At 35.4% G+C, this 20,514-nt stretch overlaps 2 protein-coding genes and 2 non-coding genes across 5 annotated transcripts; 1 reads left to right on the forward strand and 3 right to left on the reverse strand.

The window, feature by feature from the left end:
• The first annotated feature begins 12,911 nt into the window (after positions 1 to 12,911).
• TRNAI-AAU (transfer RNA isoleucine (anticodon AAU)) lies at positions 12,912 to 12,985 on the forward strand. Its single transcript has one exon. It is a non-coding gene; the product is annotated as a tRNA-Ile (tRNA).
• Positions 12,986 to 14,258: 1,273 nt separating this feature from the next.
• On the reverse strand, positions 14,259 to 15,953 carry LOC107936377 (growth-regulating factor 10). Of its 2 annotated transcripts, XR_001694388.2 has the most exons (4): positions 15,436 to 15,953; positions 15,059 to 15,349; positions 14,531 to 14,975; positions 14,259 to 14,436 (listed from the first exon to the last, which is right to left on the reverse strand). XR_001694388.2 is itself a non-coding variant. In XM_016869096.2 (3 exons), exons 1-3 carry the CDS (start codon positions 15,482 to 15,484, stop codon positions 14,587 to 14,589), a joined length of 729 nt encoding a protein of 242 aa, XP_016724585.1. In that variant the 5' UTR covers positions 15,485 to 15,953; the 3' UTR covers positions 14,259 to 14,586. The 2 variants fall into 2 exon arrangements, 1 of the variants encoding a protein (XP_016724585.1); XM_016869096.2 differs by having other exon boundaries at positions 14,259 to 14,975.
• A 431-nt stretch (positions 15,954 to 16,384) lies between these two features.
• Positions 16,385 to 16,458, reverse strand: TRNAV-AAC (transfer RNA valine (anticodon AAC)). Its single transcript has one exon. It is a non-coding gene; the product is annotated as a tRNA-Val (tRNA).
• A 1,210-nt stretch (positions 16,459 to 17,668) lies between these two features.
• On the reverse strand, positions 17,669 to 19,961 carry LOC107936428 (uncharacterized). The gene is made up of 3 exons (XM_016869158.2): positions 19,726 to 19,961; positions 19,037 to 19,152; positions 17,669 to 18,620 (listed from the first exon to the last, which is right to left on the reverse strand). Exons 1-3 carry the CDS (start codon positions 19,834 to 19,836, stop codon positions 18,116 to 18,118), a joined length of 732 nt encoding a protein of 243 aa, XP_016724647.1. The 5' UTR covers positions 19,837 to 19,961; the 3' UTR covers positions 17,669 to 18,115.
• Between the last annotated feature and the right edge of the window lie 553 nt (positions 19,962 to 20,514).

The raw sequence follows: 20,514 nt of genomic DNA on the forward strand, positions 1-20,514 counted from the left end.
AAATTGATCACATGCCCGATTATAATCGATAAGTGTTGAATTAGAAACGATATAATGTTTTATTTGGAATATTTATTATGAAATTATGATTATCGCTATAATACAAAAATCGAACTTGTGAGTTTATATAACTAAATTTAGTGACTATTTGTTAATATTGTTAAATTTCAATATTATTTTATGAATGGTGATTAATATTTATGTATGTTAATTGTTGAAAATAAGTAAATTATGTACAAAAGTTATGAAATTGAACTGAGAATTTCGGAGGAACGGAACGCAGGAAATAAGTACAATCTTTCAGTGAAAAAGATGAATTGACGGTAAATTACCCAAGTAAACCGAGATTCAGCATTTGTTGCGAATTCTCGTGTTTACTTTCTGTTTAGCTCTTACGAGCTTCCGTTAACTCATATGAGTTTCAGTTAACCCTTTTGGGGTTTCAGTTCAGCTCTGGTGAGCTTCAGTTAGCCTTCGGGCTTCCGTTTAGCACTTGTGTGCTTCAGTTAGCCTTCGGGCTTCCGTTTAGCACTTATGTGCTTCAATTAGACTTCGGGCTTCAGATCACGATGTACTCAAATCCGTAAGCTGTTCCTTGAATGGACAAGTTGGTAAGTCGTAAATGTAACATGTGGAAAAAGAAATGTAAGTAATGTTATCATTATTATTATTATTATTATTATTATTGAGCTCAATTATGTGATTTTTTCATTCAGAGATTGTGTTTGACATGATATGTTAGTAAATTATGAGTATGTGAATCAAAGTGACAGAGTTTAAACACCTAATGAGGTTGAGCTCATTCACACGAATTTGTCATTTGAAATTGTGATTGGCAGGAAGAAACAGTGAATTGCATGCTTATCAATGGTTACACATAATTATCTGAAAAACAAGAAACATGACGGTTATTGATATATGGATATGTGAGACATTGATATATGAATGTGGAATATGTTTGATAAATGTGTTCATTCTTAATTATGGAATTATGTACCTCATGTGTGCTATTTGCATAAAGATGATATTTCAAATACTTTGGTGAGTAAAGCTTAAATATGAAATAGTATGAAATCGAGACAAGTTGTTATAAAAATATATTTAAATTATCTGTGTAACACCCCCTAACCCCAAACCGTCGCCGGAACAGGGCTACGAGGAATTACCGGATATATCAGACAACTTATGGATATTTTACAATTATTATAACATTCATAGTATAATTGAAGAATTATGTCCCTATAATGGACTTTCGAAGCCCAACACAAGTATTAAAGTGGAATGAAACGGGACTTGTTCGAGCATTCAGGGAAATATATATATATTTTTACAAAAATTTCGGCAGCATTTCTTCTTAATTTTTACATAAAACCCCCTACAAATTCAAACCAAAAACCACCTAATCCAAAACCAATGGCACAATCAAAAACAATTTAAACCTAAATATATCTAAATCATAACCAATTCTTTAACATAGTCATTTAATAACTAAACATTCATAATATTAATCCAAATTAACTAATAACTTCATTCATTTTTTTCATTCCAACTTATACCAAATTATATAATATAATATTTACCATTTTATCAAACTAATAATAAAATATGGTATACCATTCTTATAACTAACTTTATAAGTATATCTATATAACTTATACAACACCTAGTACATGCCACTTTCAATTAAGAAAGAAAACATCACCCAAAATCCTTTCGCTGAAGTCGGGATCACTCGGATGCTGGACCAGGACACTAGACTTCTATTAACCTGCGCACGGAAACAACCGTACGCTGAGTATTTCATACTCAGTGGTATTACCATAATTCAAATTGCAATAGCAATTAAAAAAAATAAAATAAGAACTCAGCATCAAATAACAATTCTTTTATTTTAAGTTATCATTAAATAACAATAAATAAACAATCTTTAGCTATTATTCAATTTTAGTTACAAATCACATTTACCAGGTTTTAATCACCACAATCATTTTAAATCCATGCATTTCATTTCCAATCTAAATTTTCAGTCCACAATTTTAATTTCTTTCATATTCACTAGTACAGTCAATCAAATTCATTTGAACTTCTCATTTCAATTATTCACCCTATTAACATTTCGGACTTTAACAGATACACGGATTCCAACCCAAACACACCAGTACGGCACATTATGCCTAAAACGGTACATAGTACCTGATCAGTATACGACACATAAAGTGCCTAAAACGACACACGAGGTGCCTGATACGACACACGAGGTGCCTGAAATACGACACATAAAGTGCCTGATCGATAAAGCCGGTAAATCCCGTACACTTCCATATCCTATGGCATGCCAATTATATCCGACTTAGCCCAACTAGTTAATAGGGTATTTCAATTCTCAATTCACTTTCATTTCCATTCCAAGATTACTTTTCAATTAAAATTTTCACATTCAAATCAAATTACAATTCAATTATACATACACATTCACCATTCAATTCAATTCTCATTCAACTCAAATATCAATACTTACCTTATAATTCACTTATTAAATATAGAATTGATATATAGCATTTAATAAAAAGTAATTTGAATTATAGTAATACAAACCGTGAATTTCTCGTTTTAATCCTCGATAGCTTTCTCCTTTCCTTTGTGCGCCGATGTCTTGGGTTCTTTGTTAACTATTAAACTTTCAAACTTTCAAACCTTCAAACCCTAATTCTCCCTTTTTCTTTTCTTTCTTCTTTCTTTCTTTCTTTCCATCCCCTGCTTTTCGTTTGCCTATTCTGTTTCTTTTCTTTGTTCTTTACTTTATTTTCTTTCTATTTACTTTACTTTTAATAATAATAATTTAATATATATTTTAACACATAAAAATCTCAGATTTTTATGCTTATGCCGCCTCACTTAGGACAAATGGCATAATTGCCATTTTGGTCCTCTTCATTTTCTTTTAATCTACAATTTAACTTTCATCATTTATTCAATTTAGTCACTTTTACTAATTACTCTAAATTAAGCTAAATTCACCTAATTTAAACCTAATTAAACACATTGCTAGACTCATGAATATTTCTAGTAATTATTCCGAACTCGATTTACTAAGACGGAGGCCCGATAATGTACTTTTTTCGGTGCCTGTGAATTTTGGGTCATTACAATCTGTAAGTGTTTTTATACTCCTCGGTAATGCCTTGTACTCTATTCCGGCGATAGATACGGGTAGGGGGTGTTACATCGAAGGAAAGAATGCCATACCCAGTAAGTTAGGGTCCAACATTTCAGACCTTCGGAATTAAGTTGGTCTTCGATTTTACAATTCATGTAATGAGGTTCAAGAGAAGGGTATTCGGTCATCCGAGCCTTGTGAAAAATTGATGCTCAGTAAGTTAGAACGCAATCTCTCAGAACTCCCAAATACCGAATATTGCATTGATTTTGGATATCATTATCCTCAATATAACGCAACGCCACACCCAGTGGTTAGGGTGTAACATCCTGAATTTTTAAGAAAAGGTTTTTTATTCGAAACTCATACAATTAAATTTGAGAAGGGTACTCGGTTATTTAGATTCAACGAGGAAAATTGGAACCCAGTAAGTTAGGGCACAATCCTCCCGTGGATCCTAAATATCGAACATTGCCTTTATTTTGAAAACAATCGAGGATAAGTCTTTGAATAAAATAAATTTGGGCGGCTGAAACTTAAAAAAATGATAACATGTAATATGGAAATAGCAATATAATAACCCTAATAACATATATTAATACCTAAAATATAGCAAGCATAAAGAAAATTAAGAACAGTAGTAATAACAGAAGTGATGAATGTAATAACAGTACAAAACTAGTTAATATAGTGCCATTATAATAAAAATAATAATAACAAAAATAACAATATGTTACTAATAATAAATAAATAATGGTAATAAATATATATAAAATAATAGTAAAAGTAATAAAATAAATAAAATAATAATAATAATAATACTCTCCCCCTCCCATTCTAATCCGGCCATCAGTCCGACCTTACTCCGGTCACCAGACCCCTATGAGCCACTATCGGCGCCACCGTACACGGCAGCCGAACCTCAAAAAAAACCTTTTTTGATAATTTTAAAATGGGTAAGCTTCTTCCCTTTATTTTTACTTTCGTATAAAAAATAAAATAAAATTAAAATAAAAAAAAAGACAAACAAAGAACTTAAAACGAGAATAGACAAAAAAAAAACCTCTTTTGCTTCGATCTTTGATTAATCTCCAAAAACCAACCCCCCTTTACAATAGTTTTGAATGGCTTTTATAGCCAAATTTTACAACTGATTGCCTCCTTCCATGGTGGCAAGTAGGGTAATGGAGTTAGTGGGGTAGCTTAGTGGGGTGATGGAGTTAGTGGGGTAGTTTAAGAGTTAGTGGTCAGTTTAGTGGGTGCTAATTGGATGGTTGGTGTTCTGGGCTCTGCTTATTGGTCCCGGGCATAAATTTGGTCTACAGCTGCCCCTCTTTGCTCATTGTCGTGTAACGAGAATAGAGCAAAGATTTTAGAAGGGCCAAATTTGCCTGGGCTGGTTGAGTCTTGTCTTCTTTGCCGCAACCCACCGCACCTTATTGCTTCAAAATGCTCCGTTGCTGCTTCACGGAGATGTGATCTGCTGTAATTTGATCTGCTTTACTCCTGCTCAGTAAAGATAAGATCTGGTATGTTTAGCCTGCTCCACTCCTGCTCAGTGAAGATAAGGCTGATGATTGGAACCTGCTCCATTGCCGATACATGGAGATAAGATTCATCAAAATTTGATCTGCTCCGCTCCTACTCAGCGAAAATAAGATCTAGTATATAGCCTGCTCCACTTCTGCTCAGTGAAGATAAGGCTGATGGCTGAAATCTGCTCCATTGCCGATACATGGAGATAAGATTCACCAAAATTTGATCTGCTCCGCTCCTGCTCAGCGAAGATAAGATCTAGTATTTAGCCTGCTCCACTCCTGCTCAGTGAAGATAAGGCTGGTGGCTGAAATCTGCTTCTTTGCCGATACATGGAGATAAGACTTGCCAAAATTTGATCTGCTTCACTCCTGCTCAGTGAAGATAAGATCTAGTATATAGCCTGCTCCACTCCTGCTCAGTGAAGATAAGGCTGGTGGTTGAAATCTGCTCCATTGTCGATACATGGAGATGAGACTCGCTATCTTTGATCTGCTCCATAGCCAATACATAGAGATAAGATTCGAAATCTTCGGTCAGCTTCCTGCAACTTCAGAAAGATAAGACTTGTATCTTCAACCTGCTCTCTGCAACTTCAGAGAGATAAGACTGATGGTTAAAATCTGCTCCATAGCCAATTCATGGAGGTAAAACTCGCCATTTTTTATCTGCTCAATAGCCGATATATAAAGATAAAATCTGTAAATTTTGGTCTGCTTCTAGCAACTTCAGACAGATAAGACCTGTATCTTCAACCTGCTCTCTATAACTTCAGAGAGATAAAGCTGATGGCTAAAATCTGCTCCATAGCCGATACATAGAGATAAGACTCGCCATTTCTGATCTGCTCCATAGCCGATATATGGAGATAAGATCTATAAATTTCGGTCTACTTCCTGCAACTTCAGAAAGATAATACCTGTATCTTCAACCTGCTCTCTGTAACTTCAGAGAGATAAGGTTGATGGCTAAAATCTGCTCCATAGCCGATACATAGAGTTAAGACTCGCCATTTTTGATCTGCTCCATAGCCGATACATGGAGATAAGATTTGAAATCTTCGGCCTACTTCCTACAACTTCAGAAAGACAAGACCTGTATCTTCACTGATGTCGCTACACTGTCTTCTGGAGAACATGCCTTGTGGACTTGGTCTCATATACCTATGTTTATGCCAAATGATTAAGATGCTATGATCAAAATGAATTAGATGCCCTTAATCAAATGCGCTATGAATTATATGAATGTAAAAATGTCATGAGAATGATTCCTTTTTTTAAAAGCTTAAAGTATCATCATTCGTTATTCATCAGAGTTTTATCATTGTCGTATTACGTTGCCTTTTTTGCTCAACTAGCATTTCCAACGAAAACCCAGATAAACAACTCATTTTGCTCAACCGGCTTGCCCCACTGCAGTTTCAAAGTCTCTTCCACTGTACCTTCTGAAACATAAAGTTTATACTTCCCACTGTAACTTCAGGGGAGTAATCATTTTATTTTTCCTATCCATCCTGCTGCAACTCAGAGGTATAGGATTTTCATCATCTTCACAATTTAATTTGTTACACCATTCCCTGGGTGTAATGAATAGATGTATATGCCTGATATCTGCATTAATACAGAATACCATTTTCTTTTTCTCGAGAATAATCCTATTTACAATCTTTGTCGGGATTATAACACCAATGTAATTTTCTTTTTGCTCAACCAATACCTTTGACAGAAAACCTAATGAGATAATTTCAATTTGGACTTAAATATTTCCAACCCTTAAGCTTGGTGAGTTTTAAACAATAGTCCCGTTTCAGACTCCTGTGTTATTTAGAAACTTATAGAGTAATATGCGAAACTCCTTTTATGAAAGTGTTATTAGTCCATTAATCATTATTTAAATGCAAAATGCTTGAAAAATATCATAACAACGGACCAGAAACATAGCTCGAAGCAAGTAAGTTAACCAATGATGGCAAAATGCAATTAAGAAGGAAATTTATTGGGATGTATCTTGAAAAGAATAAGATATTCAAAGATATCAAATCCAAAAATGGGTAAACTAAAAAATAGGTGCCCCAGATATCGCAGCTTGAGCTTCTCTGTACCAACTTCTTGAGGACCACTTTGAGCTCAATCTGTATTAAAGGGATCCGGAGCACTTTGTCGATGCCCCCAGACGTATCATACTTCTTAATTGTTAATTTAAGCATAGCAAGACTACTGTATGTCCCACTTTGATCCAAATTCGAGCCGCCCTTTTCGGGTTTTCAACTCAAATCTCTTTTGGTCTCAAGGCGCCCTTTGCGAGTTTTCACCATGGCCTCTCCTGTTTCATTTCTTTTCTTTTTTTGTGTTCTTTTTTTTATTCTTTTTGATTTTTTAAGGTCTCAAGGCGCCCTTTGCGGGTTTTCGCCTTGGCCTCTCCTATTTTTTTATTTTTTTTATTTTTCCCTTTTTTTGTATTTTCCCCTTTTTTTGAAACTGTTAGCTGTGACTAAATTTGAGTTCACCGAATTGGGCAAGTTATTGCCATCAGTCTCGGTCAATATCAATGCTCCTCTAGAAAAGGCTTTTTTTACTACATAAAGTCCTTCCCAATTTGGGATCTACTTTCCTATGAAGTCTTTTTGTATAGAAATCTTCAATGTCAGGTCCCCCTCGCGAAGTTCTTTAGGACGAACCTTTCTGTCGTAAGCTCGCATCGTTCATTTTTGGTATATTTTGACCATGACGGGTAACTTTCACCCTCTTCTCTTCAATTAAGTTCATTGAATCCTTCTGCTTCATCCAGTTCTCGACTCAATCAAAGCTGGGAGAGAAGGAATCTTGATTTCAATACCGTTTTTATCCCATAAATCAATGAGCAATATGTTGCCCCAATGAGTCCTGGTAGACGTTCGATAAACAAAGAGGGTAAATTATAACTTATTTACGCCAATCTTTATAAGTCTCGGTCGCCTTTCACTTTGTTTTTTTAGGGGGTTTGATGACTTTGTAACATTGGCATATGAAGTAACCTCTACCCTCATCTTGAAGTAATCGACGATTGCCAAGATGAATCAATGTATATTAGTCAAGAATGACCTGATAACATTCATACCCCATATAGAGAAAGTCTGTGAAGAAATAAATGAGGCACATGGATCTTGTCTCAATAGTACCTAAACCTCATGATTAGTGTGGCTACCGTGAAGCCATTAACATATGTCCTTCTGACACCCATATAGATATTTTCTGCATCTCTAGGCATATCTTGATATGGTTATGAGAAAACATCTTTGAATTCTTGGAATAACTCAATGACGATTCGCTTTGTCTTTACGATGACTCCAGACTCCAATCTTTGCCTCCTGCTCTCAATGTCCATTGACTCTTCGTAAAGTAAGGTCTATTTTTCATATTCTTAACAAAATCAAGAGATAAGCTACAATCTCTATCATCTTCAAAGTCCTAAGATCCGCTTAAACACATATCTCACCCCAAAAGGGAGTCAGTTACAGTGTTGCTCCTGTCGTTGATATCTAGGGACCTATTGTAGGTACAAAGGCATATTTCCAAAGAACAAATGATTCTAAGGATGTTATGGATATGGCATGATCATGAATGAAAAATAAAACATATTCAAATGAGAGTCCAAAGAATAAAATAATATGTCACGAATGAAAGAACATTTACTCAAAAAGATGCAAATTGAAATAAAGGCTTTGAACACAAACCTATTTCACAAAAGGGTTCTTATTGCCCCTAGGCTTAAAGCAATAAGCGTATTTTGGACATTACTTTAGATTAGCTCTAAAAATACAGAGATCTCTTTCACAAACCCATTATTCAAAACACTCCCAAGTACATACGGGTTTGGAAATTTTCATTTCCCGGTTCCTTCTTGAGAAATATCATTCAGATTCAGCGATATGTCATTGAGATAGATAGCTAGTGGTTACAACCCTTGGCTGGCCTACATTGACCAATTTGGAAGGCATGCTCACGATGTTCACTTCATTTTCATTTATCTTTTGGGTTGACCTCTTGACGCTTTCTCCCGCATCTATCTTCCCGCTCCTTATTGCATTTTCAATCAATTCACCAGACATTACCGTATTTGAAAAGCTCAGAGTAGTGCATCCCAACTATGGTTAATAAACGGGGCTTTAAGAGTATTGATGAAAAGTATGGTAATCTCTTTTTCTAGGAGAGGTGGCTGAACTTGTACGGCAACTCCCTCCACCTTTGGACGTATTGCCAGAAACTCTCATTTGGTTTCTTTTCCAGGCTTTGTAAAGTAATCCTATCAGGAGTCATATCCGTCACATAACTATATTCTTTCATGAAAGCTTGTGCTAGATCTTTCCATGAATTGATCTGGGTACGGCTCAATTGGTTGTACCATTTGGATGCTGCCCCAACCAGACTCTCTTGGAAACAGTGAACCAGTAATTGGTTATTATTGACATACCCAGTCATTTGTCTACAAAACATGGTGATGTGAGCTTTTGGACAGCTAGTCCCGTTATACTTTTCAAATTCAGGCATTTTGAACTTGTAGGGAAGTATTAAGTCTGGAACCAAGCTCAGGTCCCTGGCCTCAATTCTACGATAATCATCAATATTTTTCATCGCCTTGAATTTTTCCTCCAACCACCGATACCGATCCTCGAGTTATTTTGGCAATTCCATCTTTGCTTTTCCTATTTTGTTCAAATCAAGGACTACAAAGGTAGTTGGATTGCCCCCCAGATTGGAGTCTGAGCCTATCAAATAATTCACTGGTGCTGAGGTATTGGCCTGATTTTGCTGAGCTTTGATAATTGGTAGACCTTGCGAACATGCCTGTGCATTTGTCGGAGTGAAACCCGGAGGACAGAGAGGCTCCTCATTGTCCACCCCAGCACTAATCATGGAGCTTTCCCTCTTTTCTAGCCCTTTAGTCAGTAATTGAGACAACTGGTTCATCATATTCCTTTGAGACTCTAGCACTTGGTTTCTCATATCTTGCCGTATCCTCATCAGTTGTTCTTGCATTTGCATTTGTAACTGGTCGTACATCTCTCTTTGAATTTGTTTAAGTCTTTCCAATCTTTGTTCCATATCTTTTGTCTTAGCATGGGTACCGTAACGACGCTTGGTTAGTAAGTTTTATCGGTTTCCAGATTAACTGAAATGATTTCAATTAATTAAGGCCATTTTATGAAAATAAAATGCAAATGATGCAATGATGCAATATAATGCAAATGCATGGAATGAATGCAAAAGAAAGAAAGGCGTTGATTCTGAATTCAATTCTATTGGAATAACTTTTCTAGAAAACAAATTCCTTTACATAAAACGGATTACATATGCGGCCCTGCCCTCATGTTCCAGGCGAAAACACCAATTTCCTTTCTTCGTAGAAGTCAAATCTCGCAAACTTCCAATAGATGCCTTCACTAGCTCCTTTTTACTTGATTCGGGCCACGACCTAATACTCACTTATTCTTGTAATGTTCATTAGCTTCTTTAAGAAAGTCGGGATGCGATGGCTCTCAAACAATCTTCATCAGCTTAAATCCTCGGCAAAGTCTTATTTTTTTCCATGAACTATCAGCTTTCTTTGTGCTTACTTGGACCATATTCAGACAACCGTATTATAATCCACTTTATCAAGAAATCAGTTTTCTCATGACAAACTGTTCTATTTAGCAATCGAATATGAATCAACACCTCATTTCTATAATGATGTAATGCAATGTAGTCATAAACAAAGCAAAAACAAAACATGTTAGTACAGAAGCAAAAAAAATAACAAATGAAGCACCTATTCAGGTGACCACTAAATTTGGACATGGCTCTACCTAAGGTGGGCTCCTAAGTCTCTCTATATGTGGTTCGGTTCTAGAGAAAATGGTACCTGAACTAGCAGATTCCTCAATCTTTACCCATTATAGGCTCACATGGACCGAGTTCAGTTCAGGGGAATACATTTCCCTATGGCTGCACGGAGGTGAAAACCTCACGAAGACATAGGTACGGATGTATCCCAAAAGTGATCTACTATCCTGCACGGAGGTGAAAACCTCACGAAGGAAATAGTTTCTCACTCCCACTTAAAAGGTGTGACCACAACGGTCATGCAATGCAATGCAATGCAAAAGTATTCTATGAGACTTCAACCAAAACGAATGCAGTAAAATGATCGTATGTTAAAAACTAAATTTTAAATTTTCGATAAAAGGACAAAAAATAATCAATTTTGCGGCTTGACTCTCTTATGTTCCCCAGTGGAGTCGCCAAACTGTCGAAACCATTTTAAATTTGAAAAACGGGAGTCGACTTAAAAACAAAAATGGAGTCGCCACCAATCTTTTCCAAGGTGAGATTGGGCCACCTTAAAATCAACCGTTTTAATAAAACATCTGGGCCTATTAAAACAATAATTCTTTTTAGTCTGCTAAGTTTGATAAAAAGGGCTCGGGAGTCGGTTACGTACGAGGAAGGATTAGCACCCTCGTAACGCCCAGAAATTGGTACCTATTTGATTAGTTGATATCTTGATATCGAAATTTGAAAAGATTTTTAGAGTACGATCCTTTTATTTGAAAGAAAATCGGGATTATTCAAATAAAATGTAAAGACCTACTCATATCGAAGGAAAGAATGCCATACCCAGTAAGTTAGGGTCCAACATTTTAGGCCTTCGGAATTAAGTTGGTCTTCGATTTTACAATTCATGTAAGGAGGTTCAAGAGAAGGGTATTCGGTCATCCGAGCCTTGTGAAAAATTGATGCTCAGTAAGTTAGAACGCAATCTCTCAGAACTCCAAAATACCGAATATTGCCTTGATTTTGGAAATCATTATCCTCAATATAATGCAACGCCACACCCAGTGAGTTAGGGTGTAACATCCCGAATTTTTAAGAATAGGTTTTTTATTCGAACCTCATACAATTAAATTTGAGAAGGGTACTCGGTTATTTAGATTCAACGAGGAAAATTGGAACCCAGTAAGTTAGGGCATAATCCTCCCGTGGATCCTAAATATCGAACATTGCCTTTATTTTGAAAACAATCGAGGATAAATCTTTGAATAAAATGAATTTGGGCGGCTGAAACTTAAAAAAATGATAACATGCAATATGAAAATAGCAATATAATAACCCTAATAACATATATTAATACCTAAAATATAACAAGCATAAAGAAAATTAAGAACAATAGTAATAACAGAAGTGATGAATGTAATAACAGTACAAAACTAGTTAATATAGTGCCATTATAATAATAAAAATAACAATATGTTACTAATAATAAATAAATAATGGTAATATATATAAAATAATAGTAAAAGTAATAAAATAAAATAAAATAATAATAATAATAATACTCTCCCCCTCCCATCTAAATCCGGCCATCAGTCCGACCTTGCTCCGGTCACCAGACCCCTATGAGCCACTGTCGGCGCCACCGTACACGGCAGCCGAACCTCAAAAAAAACCTTTTTCGGTAATTTTAAAATGGGTAAGCTTCTTCCCTTTATTTTTACTTTCGTATAAAAAAATAAAATTGAAATGAAAAAATAGACAAACAAAGAACTTAAAATGAGAATAGACAAAAAAAAACCTCTTTTGCTTTGATCTTTGATTAATCTCCAAAAACCAACCCCCCTTTACAATAGTTTTGAATGGCTTTTATAGCCAAATTTTACAACTGATTGCCTCCTTCCATGGTGGCAAGTAGGGTAATGGAGTTAGTGGGGTAGCTTAGTAGGGTGATGAAGTTAGTGGGGTGGCTTAGTGGGGTGATGAAGTTAGTGGGGTAGTTTAGGAGTTAGTGGTCAGTTTTGTGGGTGCTAATTGGATGGTTGGTGTTCTGGGCTCTGCTTATTGGTCCCGGGCATAAATTTGGTCCTACAATAATATTAAAATTAATTAAATTAGTACAATGATAATTTTTCTTATTGATGACTTTTTGAATTGGTTAATAGTCGTTTTGTAATTTTTTGAAGTTGAGTGATCAAAACGTAAATTTACTAATAGTTTAGTACCTTTAGGTGTAGTTTACCCTAAATTAAACCTATGTTAATTCATAAAAGAAAAGTTGTTGTGCAATGACACACTCGCAAGGGAGGAATGTAGGTTCGAATTCTGGAGACAACATTGTTAGGAGGGCAGCCACGAATCCTAAACATATATAGTAAAACAGACATTTATAATATCAAAATGTAATAAAAGAAACACTTCACGTCAATGGCCTATTAGCTCAGTTGGTTAGAGCGTCGTGCTAATAACGCGAAGGTCGCAGGTTCGAAACCTGCATGGGCCACTTGATCTTATTTTATTTCGTTTCTGAAAACGGCGTCGTTTTCCATCCATTTGACCTCCTTCAATCTTTTAAGGGGTAAAGTGTCGTTTACCTTAGTTAGTGGTCCATTCCTTTCTAAGGTTCACACAATGTTGTTCGCACACAAATACTATTCATATTTAATTTTTTTTAAACATTTTTCATCTTATTTTATTATTTATCTTTTTATGGAAAAATAGAAAATAAAACATGAAAAATATTTATAGTCACAACAAAAACGAAATTTTAGCAAAAATTTCAAATTTAATAAATATCTATTTAACATTTATTCTATTTCTTCTTACTTAAAAGTCACAATGTAAAATTTAAAAATAGAGACAGAGAATAAATTAACTAATGTTTTTCTTTTTAAATATGCTAATTTCTCTTCTTCTTTTTTAATAAAAATTGTGCACTTTTATTAATTGGGTCAATTTCGAGCATCTAATATTTAATTCAAGTAGTTGATGTCATCACATTAAACCCTAATTAAATATTTAATTCAAAATTACTCGACACGAATAGAACGTAAAAAACTAAAGGAAGTGGTTGTTAGATTTTGAGTGCTCAAATTTTAAATTTTACCATGCACATATGCTATGTATAAATTCTTCAGCAAATTATTTTGAATTTAAGTATCATCACATCACATGTGATTCTGATTTGAATATATTTTAATTTAGTTATTTTAAGTAAATTATAAAAATAATATTAATGTAACTAAAATGCATGAATATTTTTTTTTCTTGGGAGAAAGAATGCATGGATATCTTAAATCTATATAATTCTATTTGTTGATATATTAAAGTATCAAACCGTCAATTTGGTGGTTGAAGCCAAGTTAGAGTTAGAAGTATGGCCACGAGAAAACTCTCCATATCACATGTGCTGCCTCTGTTGGGCTTTTGTTATGTTCCAGTAGTCATTTGGAGCCCAACTTGTAGCTTTGGACGGACTCCACCGTCGTTCATTTTGTATACACATGTTTCAAATTTTTTTAATAATTTTTATATTTTATATTTTTTGACAAACTATTTTAAAATTATTTATAATAAAAATAATACGTTTCAACGTACTTAAACTAACTTCCTATAATGATAATAATATTTATGTCAATCGAATTATCCTATTGTCTCCAATTATTGTGTTTACTCACACGTTATTTTGTAAGTGACAATCCTTTATATTTATCTTATCATGATAACAACTTGGCTCATATCTCATATGGTAATTGTTGTTAATAGTACATAAATCATATAAAAGTTTAGCATTTCATTGTCATTTAACCATAGCATTGAAAAAGAGCGACAGATGACCAAAAAAAAAAAAAGGGCATTTTGAAACATAACTAAAGTCACGTTTCCAAGCTTACAAATTCCATCAGAAATGGAGCCCATCATCATCACTACTCACCACCAAGCAACCCAAGAAACCTACAAACACCATTAATGTCTCTCACATATCAAATATTACACACTCAAAAAAAAAAAAAAAAAAAAACTCTCTCCCAAAGGCTTTTAGCTTTACCTACAAACGTTAGATAGAGATCTGTCATTGTTTAACCTTTCTTTTTTTCTTTTCTTCTAAATTTCTTGAAATTGTATTGAAGATTCAGATTTTGGGTTACTTCCACGAAGAACACTCTTTGGGGAGAAACCAATAAAGCCGGAAGAAAGATTGCTGCTGCTGCCACTACTGCTAGTATTACTGTTATCAAGTTGCAGAGAAATGGAGAGGTTGGTGTCAGCATTTCCATGCCTGATAATACGACTACCACTACTGGTAGCTTGAGAAGCTTCCACAAGCTTTCCTGAACGCTGTCGGCCTCTATGCATGTGTCTCTCACAGTATTTATGGTCTGGGACTGCTTCTTTGCTGCACCTCCATTTCTTCCCATCCGTACGTCTACATCTTCCTGGCTCTGGATCAACCCCATTCTTATACTCCAAGTGCAATGGTCCACAACCCAAATCTGAATCAACAACATCAAAGCAAAAACAAAAATCATTTCATCTAATCTATGAACCAATAAAAAGAAGGGTGTTTAGTGTTTACAGCTAGAGTAGAGTTGATAAGGATTGGCATGGAGACCACCAAGAGAACCAGCAACACTTTTCCATAGAGGGAGAAGGAGATGATTAGGGACAGGGAGACCAGCTTCCATGTACTTGTAGATAAGAGATTGAAGCTGCAGTTCTTGCAGTTGAAAAACAGTGAACCCACACGATTTTGTGAACCCAGTTGGTCTATGATCAGATCCACGTCCAAGCTCAAGACCTAGCCCAATTGGAGGCGACCCTTCTCCACCACTCAACATATTACTCTCCATGTTTGTAAGTCCAATCCCTGGAAAAAGAGAAAAGAAAAGGTTTACAAATGCATGATAGTCAAGATTTTTTTTTTTGAGAGAGAGTATAAAAAGAAGAGTGTACCGAAGTCTGCAAAACGGGCAATCTTGAGAGGTGTGTATTGAGGTTCCATTTCTTGATAATCAGTATGAGGGTCAAAAGCAGAGAAGAAGATGCAGTATGGACTGGCAACATACACTGAATTAACAGTAGTAAAAGGCCTAAAAGATTTACACACACTCTGAAAGTTGCAGCAGTAAGAATAGATTTTTTTTCAGGTCAGAAAATTTTTTAGTTCCCTGGCAGTTTAAATGAGGATGGGTGGGGGAGGTATCTTCTTAAATGGGTTTCAAATATTAACAAAAAAAAGAAAAAAAAATTCCTTACCGGGTTGTTTTAAAACCTGACAAATGCAGCAATGACAGCAAGCAAGCAAGGCACGCCCCAGTTGTCTTTCTATGAATCCTTTGTCTCTATGCAACAACAAAGAGAGAGAGAGAGAGAGATTAAAGTGAGAGTGAAGTGTTCTGACATTGTCAGGAAACTCTGCAGGGTGTTTGCAGACACAAACGCGTCTGTCAGGTCATGAATCGTGACAACTAGAATCTGGGACCCCCATTATATGACAAAGGAGGACAGAGTTTTCTTTTTGGCCTGTTTTGCTAATTTGCCACTTAGGAACAAGCAACAGTTTCATTTTCATTAAAACAGGCAGATATGCTTAAGTAGAAGACGTGAGTGAGTTAAATTTTGATGATATGAGCTGCTGGGAGGGAAGAGAGTGATGAATGAGTAGGATTTGGTCAACAGTTACGGTTTCGACTTGGATTTGATTACTTCATTTCTGGCGTACGCAAATTAAGAAGCCCAACTAAAAGATACCATTGAATTGGAGCTTTCAATGCTCAAACTTCTAGGTGTTCTTTTTTAGCATTGTTATACTTGTGTCAGCTGCCTATGGCTTTGCTTATTTGTTTAGATAATATACCAACGGTCAAAACAAAGTCAAAAACAAGGGTACTAAAACAGTAAGTAGCGTCGCCCGGACTCGAACCGGAGACCTTCAGTGTGTTAGACTGACGTGATAACCAACTACACCACGACACCATTTGAAACTGACTCTATTTCTTCTTTAAATCACCATTTTCATACTGTGTTGGGTTGTATTATACCTACTTTCCATGAGTAAAAGTATAATGGAAATCCTGTACTAGGAGTCAAATTATATTTTGCCATCTCTATTTAAAATATGGTCAAATTAGTCTTTATATATTAGATTAAAAAGTAAATTGATCATTCATGTTAAAATTTTCATTCATTTGTATTGTTAAAAACTGACGTAACTGGGAAAATAATCAGATAGTGACACGTGACATACCACGTATACCTCATGATAACGTCCAGAGATAAGTTTTTAACTGCAAAAATGGATAAATTTTTTTAATAAAAGGACTAATTTACTTTTTGATCTAATGTATAAGGAGTAATTTACCCATTTTTTGAATGGAGAGGACAAAATACAATGCAACTCCTAATATAAAGGCTTTTATAGTACTTTTTACCGTTTTGTTTGTTTTTCAAGCATTCGGAAGGAATTGGATTGCTTTTAACATGGAGGAGCAGAGACCCATTACTGTGCAACTTATCAAATGGAGAATTGGAAGGTTGTTTTTTGGTAACTTTGATGTGCAACATTTGGATTATAATTTCTTTTGCAGAAATGATCATATGAACAAATTTCTTCTTCTATTTTTTTGTTCATTATAACTTGAGAGAGATTTCCCACAGACAGGATGGCTATTAGAATAAAGCCTCACGGTGAATTCTATATTATATATTGGGATGCCCGCACATAGATCGGCCAAGTGCTAAGAAAAGCCGAGTAAACGGCAAGAAGAGTTAAACTATACTTCATTTTCTGTCAAATTAAGACCATCTCAAATATGCACAAGGACTTTGACAAATGTTGGTGAGGCAAATTCATCTATTAAGAAAGGTAACTTAATGACATTTACTCGAGCAGAATCAGAATATAAAATTGGTAAATTCACTCAAGGGTATGTCAAATACATACCTATATCTAACACTCATCAATTATATCCAGTTATAGATGTGGAGTATCTTTGCTTTTCTAAACTCAAAATCAATACTTGATAATGAAGTTGCTTAAAAAATGTAAATAGTAATAATGTCTATCAGAAGATCAACAACAACAATAAGTAGAAAGGTTTGAGAGAAAAATCCATGAAAAGAATTAATACGGTCATTTCATGTGCCAAAGAAGTCCTACAAAGTGCATTTATATGAAATAGAAACATTGGAAAATCTGCCTGTTTGCTGCTGGAATTAAGGTAAATTTCTCCAAAAAAAGGGGAGATACAGAGTCGATACAAAGTTTAGAAAGTCGTTCAAATAAGAGGTACATACAGTTTCAATTTTCACATCCCTACCTTGTGCATTTTCAAAAGCTCCAATAAACCAGTTATTAGTAACAAAGAAATATTAGTAAAACAGCCTCTTACAATATTAGTAACCCCTTGCTGATTCTCAAGAATGCCAGCATAGAAAAAATTATAAAAGGGAATATGGAACCGGGTTATCACAATTAGCAGATAAAAGGCTCCCTCCCCGACTGAAAACAGAAAGGAAAGGCCATTAGAGCAGAGAAAGAGGTATACCGTCTCAGTAGTTCACGACTGATCCATTTATAGTGCAACATTTACATCACGATGGCTGTGGGAAACAACTTGCAAGTTTACTCTCATCAACCAAATCCAGGAGGCACATCAGGGTCATCATCACTGACATCACACGGATGCTTCTGATCAATATCTACAGAAAAGCCAGGTGGCACACAAACATCAACATCATCTTGTTCCTGCCCCTCCTGTGAGTGACTGGGCTCTTCCTTACAGTTCTTCAAAGCTCCATCATAAGGCCTAGGAAGCTGCTGTTTAGCCTTGTGAGATTGCTGACAGTGGTTGCTGTGACGATTATTTGACATAGAGAAACCTGGTGGTTCTTGTGGATCACCATCAGATAATGTCTCATCGACTCTTCTAGCTGTGGCCTTAATGGTACCATTACTCTCAGATTCCTTTTCAACACATACCATTTCACGGACAGATGATTCACCTTTTTCTTTCCCTTGAGGATTAGCTAATTTATCGTAAACAGATTGTACCGTTTCTGTAATTTCAGTTCTCATGCCACCTTCCGATCTTATTATTTCCCAGAGACTATCTGAAATCTGGCCCATCACTTTGTTCCTAATCATTATAGAAAATTAAAGTGTCAAATTAACATCAACATTATTGACTACATGGAAACAACCAACAAGAACTTATAGCTGGTGAAGCATATGTGAAGATTAAGTGAAAAATCTAACATACTCTTGAATAGCTAACGGAACTCTGAGTTGATATTCTTCTCACAAACTGCTCCCAATTTATACTTATATCGATATCTTATTATTCCCAATGCTGAAATTTTTAATAACCAGATTTCACATAAATAAAACACACCATAAAGATAGATGCAAGCATTTTATTCGGGAACACGCATTATTTCAACTAAGAAATCCAATATGGATTCTTAATTTTCACTCTTATATGCATATATACACATATAAATGAAGTTCTTAAGTTTAAAGTCATAAATAACTTTGACAACAAGGTCCACTTACCCAACCTCATCATGTATTGCATCTGATAGTTGCCTTACTTTCATGTTTTCAGCGCCAGGACGGTTAAGTGCTGCCGACTGCTTCACAGCTGAAATGATGTTGTTGCGTAATTCTTCCTGCAATTTATTGCCTTATTCAGAACATATTATAAAGGGACACTGTAAGAATGCCGCTATTTACTTCATATTCATTTAAAGTAATAAATATACGAAGGTTGCATTCGGCGTGTTCTTGAGTTGACAGAGTCATTCTTTGAATCCATTAGGAAAGAAAGCAAAGTATAAAATACATAGCTCGAGCTGAACAACTGCTTTTATCTAAACAAGTTTAATCAAGCTGTTTGGCTTGTTTTCGAAAAGCATAGGCTAATTAAATCGATATACAATAATCACATTTGTCAACAATCTATAGCAGCAAAGCAGCTTAATCAAACGTGGCCTTGAATTTGAAATTAATAAATTATACCCAGATATAATAATCAAATTAAATTCCATGAAAATACCCAAAACTCAAAATCAAGACAAAACCCATTCAGGCAAACAATCACAGACAACAAGCATCCATGATTTCCAGGTTACCCAAAAGTTCAGCATTCTAAAACTTTTACCTTAATCTTAGAAAAAAAAATATAGAAGCTAAAAAAAGTAGATAATATTGGTGATTAAAAAGAAGAAGAAGAAAGAACGTACGTTGTGCTTGAGCTTGCGGATGATTTTGAGACGGAGCTTGTCGAAGTCACCATCGTCCTTGAGCTTTGCAATTACCTCTTCTTTCCTAATCTTCTTGTTTTCTTCTCCCATCGGTTGCTTTGCATTCAATCTGTTGGAAAAAAATACCTTTCTCTTTTATGTTTCTGTTAACAGGGAAAGGGGAAGAACGTTGTACTAAAATTTTGTGCGTTTTTAGGGTTTTACACGGATCAAGGAAGTTCAATTTGTTTCGAATTACAATTGGGATTTTGGTTTAAGGCAGACATGTGGTTTCATAATCAGCAATTATTAGCAGTAAAATAAAAAATTTAGACACTTTTTGGGAATTGCGAAATGGGATTTCTTTTCTGGATTAAACTGGGCCATTTCAGTTTAGACCCAGATGAAATGTATGGGTCATATTAGGCCTGAGCCATGGAAATATCTTTTGAATGTTTGGGCTTTAGAGCAAAATGGCAATCCAGATTTTTCAGCTTCAATATTTACAAGAATGCAACCGCCGAGGCATTGCCGTCACCATCGCTGGTCAAGTCTTCACCGAGGATGTTGCTGACTTTCTGTTGGGCTTCTCCTCGATGTTCTCCAATGAATGTTAGCCAGTGATAGGTATGTCCGGTCCGGATCGTGGGTCGGAAAAGGAGCATACCCTCCTGGTATCAAGGTGATAACTTTTAGCCAGTGATTCATGGTTGCAGTTGAATGGAAAGAGGATTGGGATCGTGGGGCTTGGGAGAATTGGTTCCGAAGTTGCATAAAGGCTGGTACCAT

Source organism: Gossypium hirsutum, chromosome A12, assembly GCF_007990345.1.
Source record: "Gossypium hirsutum isolate 1008001.06 chromosome A12, Gossypium_hirsutum_v2.1, whole genome shotgun sequence".
NCBI classification, from domain to species: Eukaryota; Viridiplantae; Streptophyta; class Magnoliopsida; order Malvales; family Malvaceae; genus Gossypium; species Gossypium hirsutum.

Excerpts from the sequence above, each read along its gene's own strand:
- LOC107936377 (XM_016869096.2), bottom strand. The coding sequence starts at position 15,484 with ATGGAACCTCAATACACACCTCTCAAGATTGCCCGTTTTGCAGACTTC. Across the intron at positions 15,350-15,435 it reads TGCCCGTTTTGCAGACTTCG|GGATTGGACTTACAAACATG; the intron begins GTACACTCTTCT and ends CTCTTTTTCCAG. Across the intron at positions 14,976-15,058 it reads TTATCAACTCTACTCTAGCT|ATTTGGGTTGTGGACCATTG; the intron begins GTAAACACTAAA and ends TTGTTGATTCAG.
- LOC107936428 (XM_016869158.2), bottom strand. The coding sequence starts at position 19,836 with ATGGGAGAAGAAAACAAGAAGATTAGGAAAGAAGAGGTAATTGCAAAG. Across the intron at positions 19,153-19,725 it reads TCCGCAAGCTCAAGCACAAC|GAAGAATTACGCAACAACAT; the intron begins GTACGTTCTTTC and ends AATAAATTGCAG. Across the intron at positions 18,621-19,036 it reads GCAATACATGATGAGGTTGG|GAACAAAGTGATGGGCCAGA; the intron begins GTAAGTGGACCT and ends TATAATGATTAG.